The sequence below is a fragment of the Muntiacus reevesi genome, chromosome 7, assembly GCF_963930625.1.
Source record: "Muntiacus reevesi chromosome 7, mMunRee1.1, whole genome shotgun sequence".
Taxonomy (NCBI): domain Eukaryota; kingdom Metazoa; phylum Chordata; class Mammalia; order Artiodactyla; family Cervidae; genus Muntiacus; species Muntiacus reevesi.
The window spans coordinates 50,007,245-50,026,026 of record NC_089255.1 but is presented as its reverse complement, the minus strand read 5'-3'; the positions used below and the strand labels follow the sequence as shown (position 1 = coordinate 50,026,026).

Here is an 18,782-nt window from a genome sequence, read left to right as displayed (position 1 = left end):
GGCCCACCTGCCAATGCAAGGGACATGAGTTCAATCCCTGGTAGGGGAAGATCCCACATGCCGCAGGACAGCTAAGCCTATGTGCCATGATGAATGAACCCCACACACACAGGGCCCAATAGCCACAACTACTGAAGCCCTCCTGCCCTAGAGCCCACACTCTGCAACGAGAGGCCGCTGCAATGAGAAGCCCACATACCACAATGAAGACCCAGCACAAGCAAAAAATTAATTAATTAATTTAAAAAAACCTTTCACATCATATGATCTCAGCTATAGACACTCCAAATAAACATCTATGGAACAAATACCTCTATAAGAAAAGGTTGAAAGGAAATATAATACTCCAAATATTACTTGTGTGTTTTTCTGAGTAAGGAGATTATTCATTTCAGCATTTTTCAGAGTGTTTATCTATAATGAACATGTATTAATTCCACAAAAATATAAATAAATAAAAAATAGTTAAGAGTCTATTACAATATCACAACTAATACAAAAAATACTGTGAGGGTTGACAGGAAGCAATCCTGACAAAATAATCCAGAGACTGCGTCCTCCGAATTTGGTGACCCTAACGGATCACCAAGGGGACAGAGGAGGCATTCCAGGACAGCTCCTAAATTTTCTAGTTTGAGCAGAAGCATGGACAACTGATGGTGTCATGAACCACAAAATGTAGAAAGGAAGGAAGAAGAACGAGTTGGAAGGAAAGAAAATAAATCCAGTTTGGCCTCACTCAGTCTGTAGTGTCAAAAGTTCTTCAGGCAAAGAAGCCCAGTCAAGAGCTGGTTATGTTCAGGGTCAACGCCTAGGAGAGAGATTTCTGGTATATCCTTCTGGATTTGAGTCATAGGAGTGCATCCTTTCTTAGCTATTTGTAAGGCCTCATCAGACAACCATTTTGCCTTTTTGCATTTCTTTTTCTGAGAAAAAAAGAGAAGCTAAAGGCAAAGGAGCAAAGGAAAGATATATCCATTTGAATGCAGAGTTCCCAAGAATGGAAAGGGGAGATAAGAAAGCCTTCCTCAGTGATCAATGCAAAGAAATAGAGGAAAACAATAGAATGGGAAAGACTAGAGATCTCTTCAAGAAAATCAGAGATACCAAGGAAACGTTTCATGCAAAGATGAGCATGATAAAGGACAGAAATGGTATGGACCTAGTAGAAGCAGAAGATGTTAAGAAGAGGTGGCAAGAATACACAGAAGAAATATACAAAAAAGATTTTCATGACCAAGATAACCACGATGGTGTGATCACTCACCTAGAGCCAGACATCCTGGAATGCGAAGTCAAGTGGGTCTTTGGAAGCATCACTACGAACAAAGCATGTGGAGGTGACGGAATTCCAGTTGAGCTATTTCAAATCCTAAGAGATGATGCTGTGAAAGTGCTGCACTCAATATGCCAGCAAATTTGGAAAACTCAGCAGTGGCCACGGGACTGGAAAAGGTCAGTTTTCACTCCAATCCCAAAGAAAGGCAATGCCAAACAATGTTCAAACTACCACACAATTGGACTCATCTCACACACTAGCAAAGTAATGCTCAAAATTCTCCAAGCCAGGCTTCAGCAATATGTGAATCATGAACTTCCAGATGTTCAAGCTGGATTTAGAAAAGCCAGAGTAACCAGAGATCAAATTGCCAACATCTGCTGGATCATCAAAAAAGCAAGAGAGTTCAAGAAAAACATCTGCTTTTGCTTTATTGACTATGCCAAAGCCTTTGACTGTGTGGATCACAAGCTGTGGAAAATTCTTAAAGAGATGGGCATACCAGACCACCTGACCTGCCTCCTGAGAAATCTGTATGCAGGTCAAGAAGCAACAGTTAGAACTGGACATGGAACAACAGACTGGTTCCAAATTGGCAAAGGAGTATGTCAAGGCTGTATATTGTCATCCTGCTTATTTCACTTATAAGCAGAGTACATCATGAGAAATGCCGGGCTGGATGAAGCACAAGCTGGAATCAAGATTACCAGGAGAAATATCAATAATCTCAGATATGCAGATGATACCACCCTTATGGTAGAAAGCAAATAAGAATTAAAGAGCCTCTTGATGAAAGTGAAAGGGGTGAATGAAAAACTTGGCTTAAAACTCAACATTCAGAATACTAAGGTCATGGCATCTGGGTCCCATCACTTCATGGCAAATAGATGGGAAAACAGTGGAAACAGTCATAGACTTTATTTTGGGGGGCTCCAAAATCACTGCAGATGGTGACTCCAGCCATGAAATTAAAAGACGCATGCTTCTTGGAACAAAAGCTATGACCAACCTAGACAGCATATTAAAAAGCAGAGACACTACTTGACCAACAAAGGTCTGTCTAGTCAAAGCCATGGTTTTTCCAGTAGTTATGTATGGATGTGAGAGTTAGACTATAAAGATAGCTGACTGCCGAAGAACTGATGCTTTTGAACTGTGGTGTTGGAAAAGACTCTTGAGAGTCCCTTGGACTGCAAGGAGATCCAACCAGTCAATCCTAAAGGAAATCAGTCCTGAATATTCATTGAAAGGACTGTTGCTGAAGCTGAAACTCCAACACTTTGGCCAACTGATAGGAAGAACTAACTCATTGGAAAAGACCCTGATGCTGGGAAAGATTGAAAGCAGGAGGAGAAGGGGATGACAGAGGATGAGATGGTTGGATGGTATCACTGATGCAATGGACATGAGTTTGAGCAAGCTCTGGGAGTTGGTGATGGACAGGGAAGCCTGTTGTGCTGCAGTCCATGAGGTTGCAAAGAATCAGACACGACTGAACTGAACTGAACTGAGTGCATCCTTGAAGCTGTGGCTTGCCTGAGGTTGCTCCAGTATTCTGTGTGTTCTATGAAGGGGTTGATCAGATTCTGCTTCCAAGGTGGCTCAGAAGTTCAGGCACTGAAGCTCTACTCCTTCCACCCAAAATGTGACCTGAAGTAGCCCTTGCCTCCTTCAGTCATAGAACTGCTGCTGGGTTAGAGCAAAGAGCCTTACAGAGACTCACTGTGACTTATGCTATTTTTCATACTGTTGGTGCTGCTTCCATTGAAGATTGTTATGCATCTCAGAGTCAACTACATAAAGCTTGCTCCTGTGTATTTCACAGGAATAGTATTCAAGACAATGACCCTGCCTCATGCAGTGGCCTCTTTATACAACAACCCACAGGAAAGCCATCTCAGGCTTCAGGACCAAGAAAGTGTGAGTACTGGACAGCATGAATTCTGTAACTGCTATTTCCATCTTTGATTTGGCCAATAGGAAGCTCAGAACAAAATCTGTGGCCTGTCTTCTGCAGTCTTATACAATCACAGAATGTGCAGTTTAGCTTGCTAATCTATTAACATTTCTGTTAGTTGTTTTGTCACCTTTCTCTTTGACCTAATTTCTTCAACCATGAATTCTTACAAACCACTTAAAGGCAAAATTTTCCTTCCAAGTCATGCCCACCCGTTGACTCTGTTTCTGTCTCCTGGAGTTGCACAAAAGAACTCTAGGCCCTTTGCCCCACAGCAGCCCTTCAATACTCAGGTCACAGAGCCCCTCTTTCTTCAACAATTTCTCCTAGATGTGAGTGCCTAAAGAATCTTTCATCCTACCTATTTGCAGAGCAGGAATAGAGCAAATATACATAAGACAGGAATATACATAGAGAACAGATTTGTGGACACACGGGGAAAGGTAAGGGTGCGGCCAATTGAGAGAGTAGCACTGAAATGTATACATTACCATATGTAAAACAGATAACTAGTGATAACTTGCTATATAACACATGGAGCTCAACCCAGTGCTCTGTGATGACCTAGAGGAATGGGATGGCAGTGGAAGATGACCTAAGGGAAGGGGACATATGAATACTTACAGCTGATTCAAGTTGTTGTGTGGCAGAAGTCAATACAACATTGTAAAGCAATCATCCTCCAATTAAAAATAAATTTTAAAAAAAGAATAGCAAAAAGGAAAAAAGAATCTTTCATCCTTCCAGACTCAACCGATGCCTCATTTTCTCTTGGCATCTTCCCTAGAACCCCTACGCAAGGTGTCCTTCCACTGCAGTACTCACAGCAACCACAAGCGATGGCTGACTCTCACTCTTGCTCTTCCCACTGGACTGGGGAGTCCTGAAACACAGACATCAGGCCCTGCTTGCCAAAAACTAGTACCTAGAGAGGGCCCAGGGCAGAATATAATAATACATGCTTAATAAGTATTTGTTGAGAAACTAAATGAATTAATATATATACAACTTCATACACATGCTGAAAGAGAGCCAAGCCCCAAGGAAGAAAAGGGAAAGACCAGCCCAGTCCAGGTGTTTATGAGCCTTTCCATCTAACAATTGCTTTTCCCTGGGACTCTCCTGAATAGCTTCAAAGTCCCAGGCACTGGGGCCAGAGCTGATTCTCCCAGCTAAATCCAGAGTAAATACATATAAAACAGAATTGGTCCTACAAGGGCAATTGGGATAAATTTTCATAGAAAGAATTTCATGGATCAAAAATACAAGATGCTGGAGGCTCTGAGCCACATTTATTTTAGCAACATACCCTTACATAGGTGCTAATTGTGTGCCAGGCATTATTCCAAGGTCTTTACAAATATCACCTTTTTTAATCCTTGCAATGACTTCACAAGATGGGTATTTTATCTATCCCCCGTTTATTTTATATAGTCTTTTTAGCATTCAAGTCACCTATCCTGAAATGAAGGAAGATAAAGCTATTCAATCACTGGATAAAAGAAAATTAGTTGCCTTGAGTCCCAATGCATAAACGGCTGACAAATCAAATGATAGCCTTTGATCTGAGACCTGGACCCCACAGAATACCACATCACACACTAAGCAGTTACCAAGCATCCTCAGGTCTGTCCTCCATGAGTTCACAGCCTGGTGGTGAAAACAGCATGCCTCGAAACAAAGAACTGACCTTAGGATCAGGGGCCCAGTAAGGTGCTGGCAGCAGCGGCAGTAATTACCTCTGGCTAGAGGGGAAGGCTTCCTGGAGGGGGTGACATTTGAGTACCATTGTAACACATGGACCAGAGTTCACCGAGGAATAGCAGAGAGGGAAGTGAGAATGCAAAAGGGCAGGGAAGTGAGAGTGCAAAGGTGCAGGGAAGTGAAATGGCAATGGGGGAACTGCAGGCAGTCTGGGACAGCAGGGGAGCGCAGAGAGGGGAGAATTTGAGGGATCAGGGTTGCCATTCAGGTGACGGCCTTGGCTGCAATACCAAGAATCTCAAAGTCACTGATGGGTATAATAGTCATTTCTGTTCTAGAAAGAGTCTTTGAGCAGCACTGTGAGGGAGGGAGGTGAGATTAACCAGAGAGAGACCATTTAGGAAGCTGTGGCATAAACCAAGCAAGAAACAGTGTGCGCCTGAGCTAAGGCACTGGATTCTAGGGATATTTGGGAACCTGAAGCTTTGGACTGATTAAATAGCTGCTAAAATAGTGTAAGATGACACCCTGGCTTCTGATGTAGAGGCCAGGGGAGTAGTGCATGCAAAGAGATGGGAGCACCATCTGGGATTACGCTTGCATGAATGGGGATAAACTCAGACAGTCTGGGAGCTTGGGAAAGCCACTCTCGGTGCCAGAAATTTTCTTCATTAGCTCAGAGAAGTTATTCAGATTCTCCCTCACTTCTCCTTTTAATAAAATATGATGCATTTCATTCTGTCATCATTGTGAAAAATCATTGCCCTTTGCTGGGAATTAATAACCTTTCAAATTAATAACCTTTGGGTAGGAAAATTGGTTTCATTAATACCTCTCCTTGCTCTTTGTCATTTCATCATCTTTCTGTCCTGCTGTCCCCAGAAACCAAAAGCCCAAGACTTATTGTTTGAGAAGCCTGAATGACTTTGTGCTCAGAAAGAATGATCAGGGTTCTCAGATACTGGGCTGAACGAGTTCACTGACCAAAACTGCTGGTATGGCCTTGTGTTCACCCCTCAGCCACAGGGGAGGTCCCCCTCGGCTGGTAGGGGCTGTGGGAGCATCCTCCCCGGCTCTTGGTCTGATTCCTGATCTTGGCAGAAGAGATGTCACCCTTCCTGGGGTGCCACACCTTGGGACCACAGTCCCTCCCTCAGGCTCCACTCCGCTCCTGATCACAGGGCCGTGTCTCTAACCAACACCATGGTCTTGACAGATGTTGAGAGACTGCTCACCCTCCACAAAGTGGCTTACAGTCAGGGTGAGGCTCCCCCAAAAGAGAAGCTAGAAGGCCTTTCAGGAAAACAACAGGAGGTATAATCTTAAAAACAGTCTTTTTCTCCCTACCTCACCCTCCCACAATCTTTGAAAGATTCCAAATGGATATTCATTTATCCTTTTCTACTGAAAAAATCTTTAGCAGCATCTTATCGTCTAGAGCATAAAGCCTCAGCATCCCAAACTCTGGCTGCCCATTCTTCTGCCTCCTTATACCCACAAGGTCTCCTGGCTCTGAGCCCTTCCTCAGCTGTTGCCTCTCAGAAAGCTCCTTTCACCCACCCACACAGACACACAAGCCTTCATTCAACTCTCCAGGCCAGCATCAGCATCACTCCCCCTGAAAAGCGCTCCCTGAATGCTGCTCCCCCTCAGCACAATTCATCACTCTCTTTGTAGTCCTCCCCACCCCCATGCTACCTGGTCCATGCAAGACGACGTGTGAGAACAGGCTGAGCCACATGACAGAATGCATGGTGTCGTCTAACTGAGATGCTCTATGTGCTATCTCCTTGGCATAGGGATGTGGGCAATTGGAGTCAGAGATACTGGGTCCCAAATCCCACCACTTATTGGCATCATGATTTGGGGTGAAACACTCATCCTCTCTGACCTCAGTCCCAGTTGCTTCTCCCATCTTCCCACTGACCTAGAGTTAGTCTGGGGTCTGACTGGCCAATCCTATGGTCACTGGGATGGCAGGATGGAGGATTTGGACCTCTCCATCTCTGTGTGGGGTCCTCCTCGGTCACCCTCCATCATCTCCCAGGAAAGGAATGGCCATTGTGCTGGAAATAAAATGCTCCTTGGGTTCCCCAAAGCCACATCCCTTATTGCCTAGTGCTCTTACAAATGTTGGGGTTGTCCCGGAACTGGCAGAGGTGGAACAGATGCCAGGTGAAGCACTGTCCCCAATCTTATCTTCCAGAGTCATTTGGAAGGAGATCTCGAGTTGCTGAAACAAACGAAACATCGCAGGAGACAAGAACCAGATTTCTGCTCTTTAGAGGAGAAACCGATAAGGGCTGTCAGATTCGGCTCACTCACTCAGACACGTTACAGCAGTGTGGCTTCAACTCCTCGCTGCCGCTGGTGATGATAGTCCACGGGTGGTTGGTAGGAAGTGCTGACACGCCTTTTTTCTCTCTGCTTTTACTTTTTTTTTCTTCCCCCTCAATAGTGTGTTCAATTTTAATAAAGAGATAGGGAGCTGGTGATAACAACTGCATGCATAATATTTGTAAAGTACATTCTAATTTTCCAAGTGCTTCCCCACGCATTATCTCATTGATTATCTCAATTTCATGAGTAAGCAGGGCAGGGGAAGTATAATTATCTCCACATTTCATATAATAAAATGTGGCTCAAAGAGGTCACACAGCACATAAGCGCCCATAAGAGACTGCAGTTCATGAAGGTGAATCTGCATGTTTCCCAAGAGTTGATAGGAAGCCAGAAGACACAGTCTCCCAATGAGATGTTCTATCTGTAAGGGTTAAATTCAGCTGCAGATAACAGAAACCCAAATTGGCAGTAGTTCAGATAAAACAGAAGTTTTTTTTCTTTTTTCATTTCACACAACAGTTCAGATGTATGTCACCCAAAACTAATAAAGAGCTTTAGTCAATGAAGTCCTCAATTACCCAGCTCATTCCCTGCTAACTATGGTGCCATCCTTAGAGTATGGTCCTCATCCTCATAATCCAAGATAGCAGCCAGAGCACTAGCTATCACATCTGTATCCCAGGTAGCACAAGGTAGTAAAAGGTATACACACAAAAAAGTCAAAAAGTAGGATTGTTTAAAAACAACTGTATTAAGGTATTATTTGAAACCATACAATTCATCCACTGGCTTTTGGTATACAAGTGTGTTTTTTTAGGTTAACTTCCCAGAAGCATCTCTGAAATGCTTCCAATTACATCCATTGGCCATACCTAGATGGAAAGGTGGCTGAGATATGTATCCTTTTAGAGAAAGTGTAGCTTTTCAGTGATGCTAAAATTCTATTACTGTGGAAGAAGGGGGAAAAGAATATTGTGGACAATGATTGAAGTCAAACAAATGTTTCCAAGAAGAAATTCTGCCTAACCAGTTTCTAGGCCACCCACAATTTGAAGCGTGGTTCACAATGTGAAACTTGCAGAGATTTGGGGTCTATTTCATGACTTGAAAGCCTTTCCCTACCATCTCTTTGAAAACTACTCTTGAGACCCCCATTCATCCTACCTTAGAGAGAAAAATGAGCCCATCTGCCCACCACCAGTCTTTCAACAAGTATTCACTCATACCCTTCACACGAACAAAACAGCCCCCACACCTGGCCTCATGGGGTAGTGGGAACCACACGACGCCATGTGGGTGTGGCCACAAGGTGGGGTGTCTGCTATTGCCATCCCAGAAAAGCGCAGGGCCTCTTGGAGGCTGCCAGCACCTTCCTCCTAGGATTTAAAGGAGCCCCATCCTAGGGCTTCCCAGGTGGCGCTAGTGGTAAAGAACCCGCCTGCCAACGCAGGAGACAGAAGAGACGTGGGTTCAGTTCCTGGGTCGAGAAGATCCCCTGGAGGAGGGAAAGGCAACCCACTCCAGTATTCTTGCCTGGAGAATCCCATGGACAGAGAAGCCTGGTGGGCTACAGTCCATTGGATCACAAAGAGTCAGACATGACTGAAGTGACTTAGCAACACAAGCACGCATCCTAGGGAAAAGGGGCGGGGATTCCACCACAGCACAGGGTTGGCAGTGAGGGTGCTAAAGGCTCTCCTGCCCCTAGAGAAGAGACCTAATCCAGACGAGGCCCTACAGGAGCTCGGCCCTTTACATCAGCGGTCAGCTCATTTAATCCGCACCCCTCCCTACATGGCCACTTGAGTTAGTCTCATCTCTTAGATGAGGAGCAGCACAGAAGGGTCAAGCAGCAACCACAGTCACACAGCCCTCAGTGGACAGAAATCCAAAACCAGAACCCTCATGCTCCAAAGCCCACAAACCTCTGTCAGGATGGGCTTGACAGGGGCCCCATCACACTGCAACCTCCTCACAGCAACCTCTCTCCAACTGAGCTAGGGGCTCCATCCCTATTCCTTTAAGAAAAGCATGGAATTGGATGCCTGACCTGAGGGGGGAACGTGAGCTGAGAGCCTCAAAGCAAGGCAGGTTGCACAGAGCAGAGCAGGCACTCCCCCTCTGACCCTGCCCCACCACCACGCTTTCTACATCCCCCTCACCTCCGCTTGCAGCTCCTTCCGCAGACCAGGTGATTTCTCTCCTTTTGGCCTTGACATAGGCTGCGCCTTCTGCCTACTGTGTCCTTTCTCTTATCTTCTGCGGGACAGGATCCATACTGTTGAATATATTACGTGCTCTAAAAATATTTGTTAACTGAATTAATAGCTGACTAAATATTTTATTTACAAACATGAGGACAGCAGGGTCTTCTCCCTGTGATCCTTTTACTAGAATGAGTTCCTTGTTTTCAAAATCTTGTGCAAACTGAAGTACATGTACTGTTGCTGGTAATAAAAATACCAACAACGGCTGTGGCAACCGCCATGCACTGAGTCCTCACTGTGTTCCAGGCACTGTTCTAGGTGCTGTATGTCTATTCATCCATCTCATCTTCACAACAATTCTGGAAGAAGGACAATATTATTATCCCCATTTTCCCAACAAGGAAACAGGGCCACTGACTAGTTATATAACTTGCCTAAGGTTATTCTGTTAGTAACTAGAAGAGTCTAGATTTGAACCCAGAATGCTATATCCACACAGAAGGTCCTAGGTGGACATTTATTAAATGAATGCATCTTATTCACAAGCCAGACCATCAGTATTGCTGTCCAGTTTCACTTATGTCTTCTCATCTTCAATCACACCCAACTTTTCCCCTCTTCCCGGACAGACCACACTGCCCTTTTGTGACTCTGCACCTCTGGACATGATTTCCTCTACCTGGAATCCCTTAGATACCCACTCTGCCCCCAACCACCTCCGCACTTACCTGCCCACCTTGATTCTTCCCTGCAAATTCCTATTTATCCTTCAAGACCCAACACAAACATGTTTGCTCTGTGAACCCTTCAGGCATGTCCTGCAAACTGGCTCTCGACCAGGTACATGGACAGAATGATTCTCCATAATCAATCAACTTGATCGTTATGAGTTCCTACTATGTTCCAGCTCACGGTGGTAGTCCCTCCAAGGCAAGCAGAACACAGTGGGTGGGGACAGAGAGAGCAAGCGAGGTGTGACTCAGAGGGGCACCAGCACAGGCCTTGCAGAGGAGGTAGCACTGGAGTCAACCCCCAAAGGACAGGTTGTCTTTCAGTGCCCCATCTACAAACACTTACATTGTTTTAAGGCTTGCAAAGTCCTAAAATAGAGAATGTTAAGACAATGGTTCTCATTTGAGGGATGGGACATTTGGAATGTCCAGAGACATTTCTGGTTTTCACAGCTTGGGGTTTGGGGGTGGGGGGTAATGGGGTGCCGCTGGCATCTCGTGGGTGGAGGCAGAGATGCTGCTCAATGTCCTACCATGCATAGGACAACCCCCACAACAAAAAAATATCTGGCCCCAAATGACAGTGTGCTGAGAAGCCCCAGGTTAAGCCCTTTCTCTTGGAGAGAAAGACCCAGAATGAGCCCAGAGTTGGAGAAGGGAAGAGGTGAGCAAGAAAAAAGAGGGAGCTTGTCCAGGGCTCCCTCCTCTCTCTCCGGGAGGCTGATGATACTGCGGGCCTACCCTCAGGTGGACGGCATACTGGAAGACTGGGTCTGGGAGATGGTAGCCGCACTGAAGTCTCACCTGGCCCAGCCAGTGAATGTGGGGCTGGCAGAATGGGTCACCCTGGCTCACAACCATTACACCACTGCCGTCCGCAACACTCGCCTCGTCGGCCAGGAGATCGCGGCTCTTCTCCAGTGGCTGCAGGTGAGACCTGCCCTGATCTTTTCTTCCCTCTTCTCCCTTCCCCTCCCTTCCTCCAAGACTGAGTGAATTAGGCTGGTCTCCTACAGCACCCAAAACAAGACAACCACTTCTGCTAAGCTCACAGGAATAGGAAGGCACAAGACAGAGACCAGAACCCAGGGCTCTCTCGGATGCCTACTTGAAGCCCTGTCTTATAGAATCATCTATTCCTCTTATGCTCACCTCTTTGTATGTACTAGGGGATCTAAACACACCCTGTAAACTATAAAACTCCCATATGCATGGATGAGATCACTCCTGCAAGGAATTCATGTCCATGTAAAGATGTGCAGGGGGCTTCCCTAGTAGCTCAGTAGTAAAGAACCCACCTGCAATGTAGGAGACCCGGGTTCCATCCCTGGGTCAGAAAGATCCCCTGGAGAAAGAAATGGCAACCCACTCCAGTATTCTTGCCTGGAGATTCCCATGGACAGAGGAGCCTGACGGGCTACAGTCCATGGGGTCTCAGAGAGTCAGACACAATTGAGCGACTCAACAGCAAGAACAAAGATGGGCAGACAAGAGGTGGCATACCAGGCAGGGGCCCAGGTAGCTGAGCATGAGAGAAAACAGGACAGAGTCAGCAAGATGAGAAAACTGTCTGGGTCCTGAGTAGGAAATAAGCATCTCACTTGTGGTACAAAGAATAGAGAGCCAAGCAGGCTGGACCCACGAAAGGCTTTTATCCAGGCAGCTCTCCCCCTCCTGCAACCATCTCACCACTGTCTTCCAGGAATCTGTTCAATTTTCTCCAAGCCATGTTCATCTAATTGGGTACAGCCTGGGTGCACACGTCTCAGGATTCGCTGGCAGTTACATGAGCAGAAAGCACAAGATTGGGAGAATTACAGGTAACCATGCCTGATAACTAACAACTATAATCTCCACGACTGCACGGGGGCGTGGAGCAGGGACCTGCTTTTCCAACAGGCTCATAATTAACACACCCCCGGCTTCCTTCGAGCAGTATTAGAGTTCACAGGAGGACTTGTAGCACTATTTATTTCAAACATAACCTCTGCCATAGACCGCTGTTCTCCGAGAATTTAGAGAAATCACCGCCTTTCCTCAAACAAATGCCTCTCATAGTCATGCCAAATAGGACCTAAAAGGTACACTTTCTGTACACTTTTGTAATAGGAAAGAGTTTATTTTCCAACCTATAGTTTTAAAAACCCAATGTGAGCTAAAGAATGACAGCTATAACAATATCATATATTAGTGCATATACATGGAATCTAGAAAAATGGTACTAATGAACCTAGGTGCAGGGCAGGAGCAGAGGCGCAGACAGAGAGAATGGACAGACGTGTGGACACAGTGGGGAGAGTAAGGGTAGGACGAGCTGAGAGCAGCACTGACGGACACACACCAGCACGTGTAAAACAGACAGCTAGCAGGAAGCGGCTATATCACGTAGTGAGCTCAGCCCGGTGCTCTGTGCTGACCTAGAGGGGTGGGATGGAGGGTGGGAGGGGGTTTTAAGGGGGAGGGGACATAGGTATACTGATGATATAGCTGATTCACTTCATTGTCCAGCAGAAACCAACACAACACTGTAAAGCAACTATCCTCCAATTAAAAATAAACTAAAAAAAAAACAGAACGACAGCCTTACATTTCCTGTGACAGCCATGTTTGGACCTCTGTTTCCACTTTAGTGAAACACGTGGGTCCTATGCTGGGGCCCATCTGCATTGGGGGAGGGATCCCAGCACCAAAAACCCCAAGCTCTATGCCAGCTTGGAAACACCCCGAGATACCTAGGAAGAGCTGACGACGCACAAGAAGGCCTTTCCTAGCAGGCTGCCCAAACACCCACTTCACCCCCCTCCACCCATCCTCACCCCTCCCCCCTGCAGACCCAGAGTCACATTCAGAGGAACAGGCCTGATGAGATGATTCCTCAGCCCAGTCTCGGAGGCCCACTGATTTCTACAGGGTGAAGCTTTAGGAGGCCTAGACAAGGCCCTTCTCAGTGTAGAGTTCCCAAAGCTCTCCAGCGTCTCCTCCCCCTGGTCCCTTCTTGTGGCTCTAGGCTTTCATGACACTAGATTTTTCTCCACTCTACTACAAACACGCCATGGCCTCTTATCCTTTTGGGCCTTTGCAATCACTATTCCCTTTGCCTGTCTACCTACCAAATGCCTACTCATCCTTCAAGACCCAGCAGCCTAAAATAATAATTCACAATCTAAAACAGTCTGAACAAAATTTAAGATGAATAGAGTTGCTGTGACCTTTTATTTTATCAAGAAAGAACACTTTTGGCAACTGCTATCTACTGTGACCATTCCTTCATAAAAGAAGAGATTTATTTTAGCATTAAAAAAAGATAAGGATGATGGCAGACATTTAAATGAAGCCAGTCTGTCATGATGAGAATTCATTTTCCATTTTTTTTTTCATCTCATTGGTGACTGGGGAGGCCTGACCATGGATCAGTACTTGGTGCCCTCCATGATTTAACCCTCAATAAGCTGGCAGTGAACAGACCCTCTCATAAGAACTTATCACAGAAGGCCAGTGAGGCCCTTCACAGACAAACCAGGCCTAGAAGGAGAAGTCAGAACTGCAGAGAGGCAGCACTGGGCCTGGGACCCTCTCCACGCTGGCTGGTGTCACAGGCCACACCAGGCATTATTAGCCAGGCCCACACACATCAGAAGTGACAGGACAGCTAATTACTCTGTTGTCATCTCACAGCCTGATGAAGAAAGAAATATAAATCACAGCCTTCATGTGTAACTTAGAGGTGAGGGTTGGAGAGCAGGGACTGTCATGGCCCCGTGTCAATTCCTTTATCCCCACCAAGGATCGAAGCCAGGCCTGATACAGGTCAACAAGGGCTCCCCCAGAAAAGGTAAAGCAAAAAAGACAGACAAAACTCCTTGAGTGCATAAATACTCCCCATCTATAGTCTGCCAGAGACTGCCACTTGTCTCATGCAAACATATCTGTCACTTAAGGACCAGAGCTGTGAGCAAGCAGTCCTATTTGCTCATGACATTTTCCCCAGAGAACAGTAATGTCCTAAGGCTGTTCTGAACATTCCAACGAAATGACATTAGTGTAGAGAGAAAGCCAGCTTGTTTAGGGAAATTATTGACAACATGGAGACAAATAAATTCTTTCTTTGATGGGTAGGTTAGAACTACTTACAATAACACAGTGGTTTTTTGTATGCAAACAGATGCTCTCGAAAGTAGCTTGAAAGGTACTTAAAACTGATTTGCTTAAATAAATCAAGCATTCCCTTATAACCTCATTTCTACCACTGGATAGTTCCTGCAAACCTCTTTTCCCCATAGATAATAACCAGCCTGTGTCCGATTTTAAGCACCATGAATTACTTTAACTTTAGTGCAAAAAAGTCATGGCAAGATTTTCTGGAGAAAGATTATGCCCTAGGATTTTCTTCTTCCTGCTAGCTCATGAATGTGCAATAACATCAGAAAGCTAAAAAGAGCCTTTCTCCCTGCCTCCTCTTGCTCCAATCTGATCCTTCCCTTTGCTTTCCTCCTAGGGCTGGATGCCGCAGGCCCTTTGTTTGAAAAAGCCTCCCTCAGCGACCGGCTGTCACCGGATGACGCCAGTTTTGTGGACGCCATTCACACCTTTACCTGGGAGCACATGGGCCTGAGTGTCGGCATCAAACAGCCCATAGCACACTATGACTTCTACCCCAATGGGGGTTCCTACCAGCCCGGATGCCACTTCCTAGAGCTCTACAAACATTTCGCCAAGCATGGCTTAAATGGTGAGAAAGAGACAGTAGCCTACAATGGCTTAGACTCCCCACAGTTGGTGTGGCCTCTGGATCCAGGGGAATCCAATCTGCGAGATTCTGGGAGGAGTTTGGCAAGGATGGGGCTCAACACTTTGGTCATCTACTCCATGCAGAGAGAGCTTGTGTGTGTGGGAAAGGGTGCTGTTCCCCAGGCAAGACCTTCCTCTTCACAGGCAGTGGTCGCTGGAGCTCAGACACGGAGGATGAGCTGAGGGCACATCCAAGAATTCCCACTTCTCATCTCCACTCATCATACCCAGACAAGTCTCTCCTGGGGTATCAGCCCTTCTGAAAATTGAGCCCTGCTGCCTGTGGTCATTCCTCTTTCTCCAGAAGCTTCCTCACTCAGGGGGCTGCCTCTATTCTGGCCCCAGGCTAATCCACTTAATAGATCACGGCTTCGTGGTCTTCCAAGTATGAGGTTTAATCAGCTGACCCCACGGGACATTCATTACTGAGATTCTTCCAATTCAAAGTTCAGCTCTAAATAGGTCCTTGTGACTTCCTTGGGACTTTGTCTCAGTGCAGAAAATGACTGTGGCATTACCTGGGTCATGATTTCCCCCTTCTCTCTCAAACCCCAAAACCAAAACATTAACATGAACCTTGATAACAGGCCCTGGATTAAAGAACAAAAATGTGAGCAAAAACCATACATTTCATAGGCATTCCAAGTTTCTCTTTATTAGAAAATAATATCCTGATTGACACCTGCCAACTCACTCTAAGCCAACTGGAGACCCCAGCCCACCCCCACTTACCATCTTTTCCCAATCATTTGAAAACTGAGCTAAGCACACACTATCTTGTGTTTCTTTAACCACCTTCATGTCTCCTGTATCAGAATGACCTTCACATTCGACATTATCTCATCTTGGCTGGACTCCCAGCCTTTCACCAGCCCACGCCTGAGAACTTTCTGGGAACTTCCCCTTATCATTCCTTAACATCTCTCTCCTATCATTGCCCTCTGGTCACCAGCAGTCCCTGGTGATCAGCCAGCCCTCTTCCCAGATCTACACCCTCCCTAAGGTCAACAGAGACCCCTAGATGCTGTTCATTAACTGATCACCTGGTGAATGCCTCTGCCCAATTACTACCATTTTCTATTTTGTGCTAAACGTCAGAATGATGGGACCAAGTATATTTATTCAGCTTGCCCACCTTAGGGTGGTTTTTCTCCATTTTCTTCACCCTTACGCTTGAAAGTGATCCCACTCTGGGGTGAACGTGTTGACATGGTCAGTTGATAACTGCTTTACCATCCTCACCACCTCCTGGCTCGGTGAGCTTGTGTGAGTTAGAGACTGTCTTTGAAGCTCAGTTTTCCCACTTGTAAGAGCTGCCTTGAGGAGCTGCGGTGAATATCCAGGGAAGGCACTCAGTAGTACCTGCCTCATAGTGGGTGCTCAACAAATAGAGCCGCTCGTGACCAGGAACTGACATGACTAATCCTTGGGAAAATGATTTGCCTAAGCTACCTGGGGTCCACTTTCACAGGAAGTTCTTACCATACCTTGTGGTGGTTCCTCAACACTCCTAGAGAACACTAAAGATTAAGATTTGGAGACCCCAATACAACCTCCCCTCCCAAAATAAGGTCAAAACCCTTGGTATGGAAACCTCCTAAACTTGTTTTGGCTTAGGTCCATTTAGACCTGGTCACTGGAGCACATCCTTCTCAAAGCAAAGCCCCATGCTGGTCATCCGGCCAGTTACTTCGGGCAGGCTGTGACTGCTTTGGGACATGGTCGGGGAGGCCTCAGCCCTCACCAGACCAGTAGCCAAGTCCCAACAGTGCTTGGGCACTGGCTTAGCCAGCTTTGTTAAGAAAAGAGGCATTCCAGGGACTTCCCTGGCAGTACGGTGGTTAAGACTCCCCGCTTCCACTGCAGGGAGAATGAGTTCCATCCCTGGTCCAGGAACTAAGACTCCATATGCTATGGGGCAACTGAGCCTGTGCACCACAACTGCTGAAGAAACCAACACACCCTAGATCCTCTGCTCCACAGTAAGAGAAGCCACCACAGTGAGAAGCCTGTGCACCACAATGAGAAAGTAGACCCTGCTCTCTGAAACCAGAGAAAGGCTGCGTGCAGCAACGAAGACCCAGCACAGCCAAAAATAAAATAATTTTTTTAATTAAATAAATAAAAAGAGGCATTCCACACAAGCCTGTTCTGCCAACTCAGCCTTAGAGTATCAGCAGTTGTGCATTTTTAACTGTTTGAGACTAAAATATTTCCAAAATGAATAGCTTTAAAGAGAACTTTCTTGGTAGGTCAGATGGTGAAGAATGTGCCTGCAACACAGGAGAGCTGGGTTGGATCACTGGGTCAGGAAGATCTCCTGAAGGAGGGAATGGCAACCCACTCCAGTACTCTTGCCTGGAAAATTACATGGACAGAGAAGCCTGGAAGGCTACATACAGTCCATGGGGTCGCAGAGTCAGGCCTGACTGAGCGATTAACACACACACACTTGCTTAAAGAACTCAGTATTTTCTTAGTGACTCGGGGCTCCTATTAAAACACCTACCGTAACATACAGAGTGCCCTGGGCAGCCCTTCAGAGCCTGGGATTCTGCCCCTACACTAAGTACCTGCAAACGGTCTACTCTTTGTGGAGTTTTCCGCCAACTATGCCAACCCCTGTAGTCAATGGGCTGACCTGTGACCTCAGCACTCCCATCCTCCTTCCAGAGATGGTGCTACTCTGCACTGAGAAGCAAGGCGATCCTCCGGATTAAGGGATGATAACGTCCTTCTTGCCCTGTGTTCCAGCCATCACCCAGACCGTTAAATGTGCCCACGAGCGGTCAGTGCACCTCTTCATCGACTCCTTGCTGCACGCTGACATGCAGAGCACAGCCTACCTGTGCAGGGACATGGACAGCTTCAGCCAAGGCCTGTGTCTGAGCTGCAAGAAGGGTCGTTGCAACACGCTGGGCTACCACACCCGCCAAGAGCGGCAAAGCAAGAAGAGCAAGAGCCTCTTCCTGGTGACTCGAGCCCAGTCCCCATTCAAAGGTGAGTGCAGGGGAGCCATCAGAAGGGCAGAATGCAGCCGCTTGTCTGCAGGTTCACAAAGTTCCCCAGAGTCTTTTCCTGGAGCTACTGCCGGATCTGCTGTTTGCACAGATTCCAGACCGGGATGATAACACACACGCCACTCTCTTTCCCCAAGAATGTGGCCTCCTCGCTGAAAAGTGCTGGAGGAGAAAGCCTGATACTTTCTGAAACAGTCCTTTGGTTGGCTGCTCTCTTCATGGTCCCCTAGCATTGTTGCAGGAAGGGGGACCCCTCCCAGGACCAGAGAGTGGTCTCTTTTCTAACACTCAGAAATGAATTGTCCGAGCTGATAAAGCAAGAGATTTTATTGGGAAATGGCACAGGGGCAGAGAGCACGAGAGTAAGGGAACCCAGGAGGACTGCTCTTCCATAGGGCTAGATGTCTCAGGTTTAAAGGTGAAGGGATTAGTTTCCAGGTTTTCTGGCCAATCATTCTGACTCAGGGTCCTTCCTGATGGCACCTTTCCTGAACTTTCAGTTGGTGATAGCTTGTTAGTTCCACGTTCCTTACCAGGACCTCCTGTGGTAAAATAACTCTTGCAAGTGATTACTATGGAGCCTGACCAGGATGGGCGGTTTCAGTCAGTGTGTTTCCCCTAACAGAATGTTAGATCCAGAAAGCCTGGAGCTCCAGGTCTCATTGTACAGAGCCTTGGAAGCTTCTCCAAACCCAGGCTAGAACCCAGTACTTTCATCTCTCTTCATCGCTGCCAGGAAAAACCTGGGCTCCA

The 18,782-nt window shown here is 46.5% G+C and overlaps 1 protein-coding gene across 1 annotated transcript in view; it reads left to right on the top strand.

The window, feature by feature from the left end:
- LIPC (lipase C, hepatic type) overlaps positions 1-18,782 on the top strand; it is a 179,279-nt gene that overhangs the window by 141,793 nt on the left and 18,704 nt on the right. Inside the window, exons 4-8 of the mRNA XM_065941556.1 lie at positions 7,147-7,334; positions 10,969-11,151; positions 11,924-12,041; positions 14,717-14,950; positions 17,764-18,009. Of these exons, the coding sequence (XP_065797628.1) occupies positions 7,147-7,334; positions 10,969-11,151; positions 11,924-12,041; positions 14,717-14,950; positions 17,764-18,009 (969 nt within the window). The remainder of the gene's footprint in view (positions 1-7,146; positions 7,335-10,968; positions 11,152-11,923; positions 12,042-14,716; positions 14,951-17,763; positions 18,010-18,782) is intronic.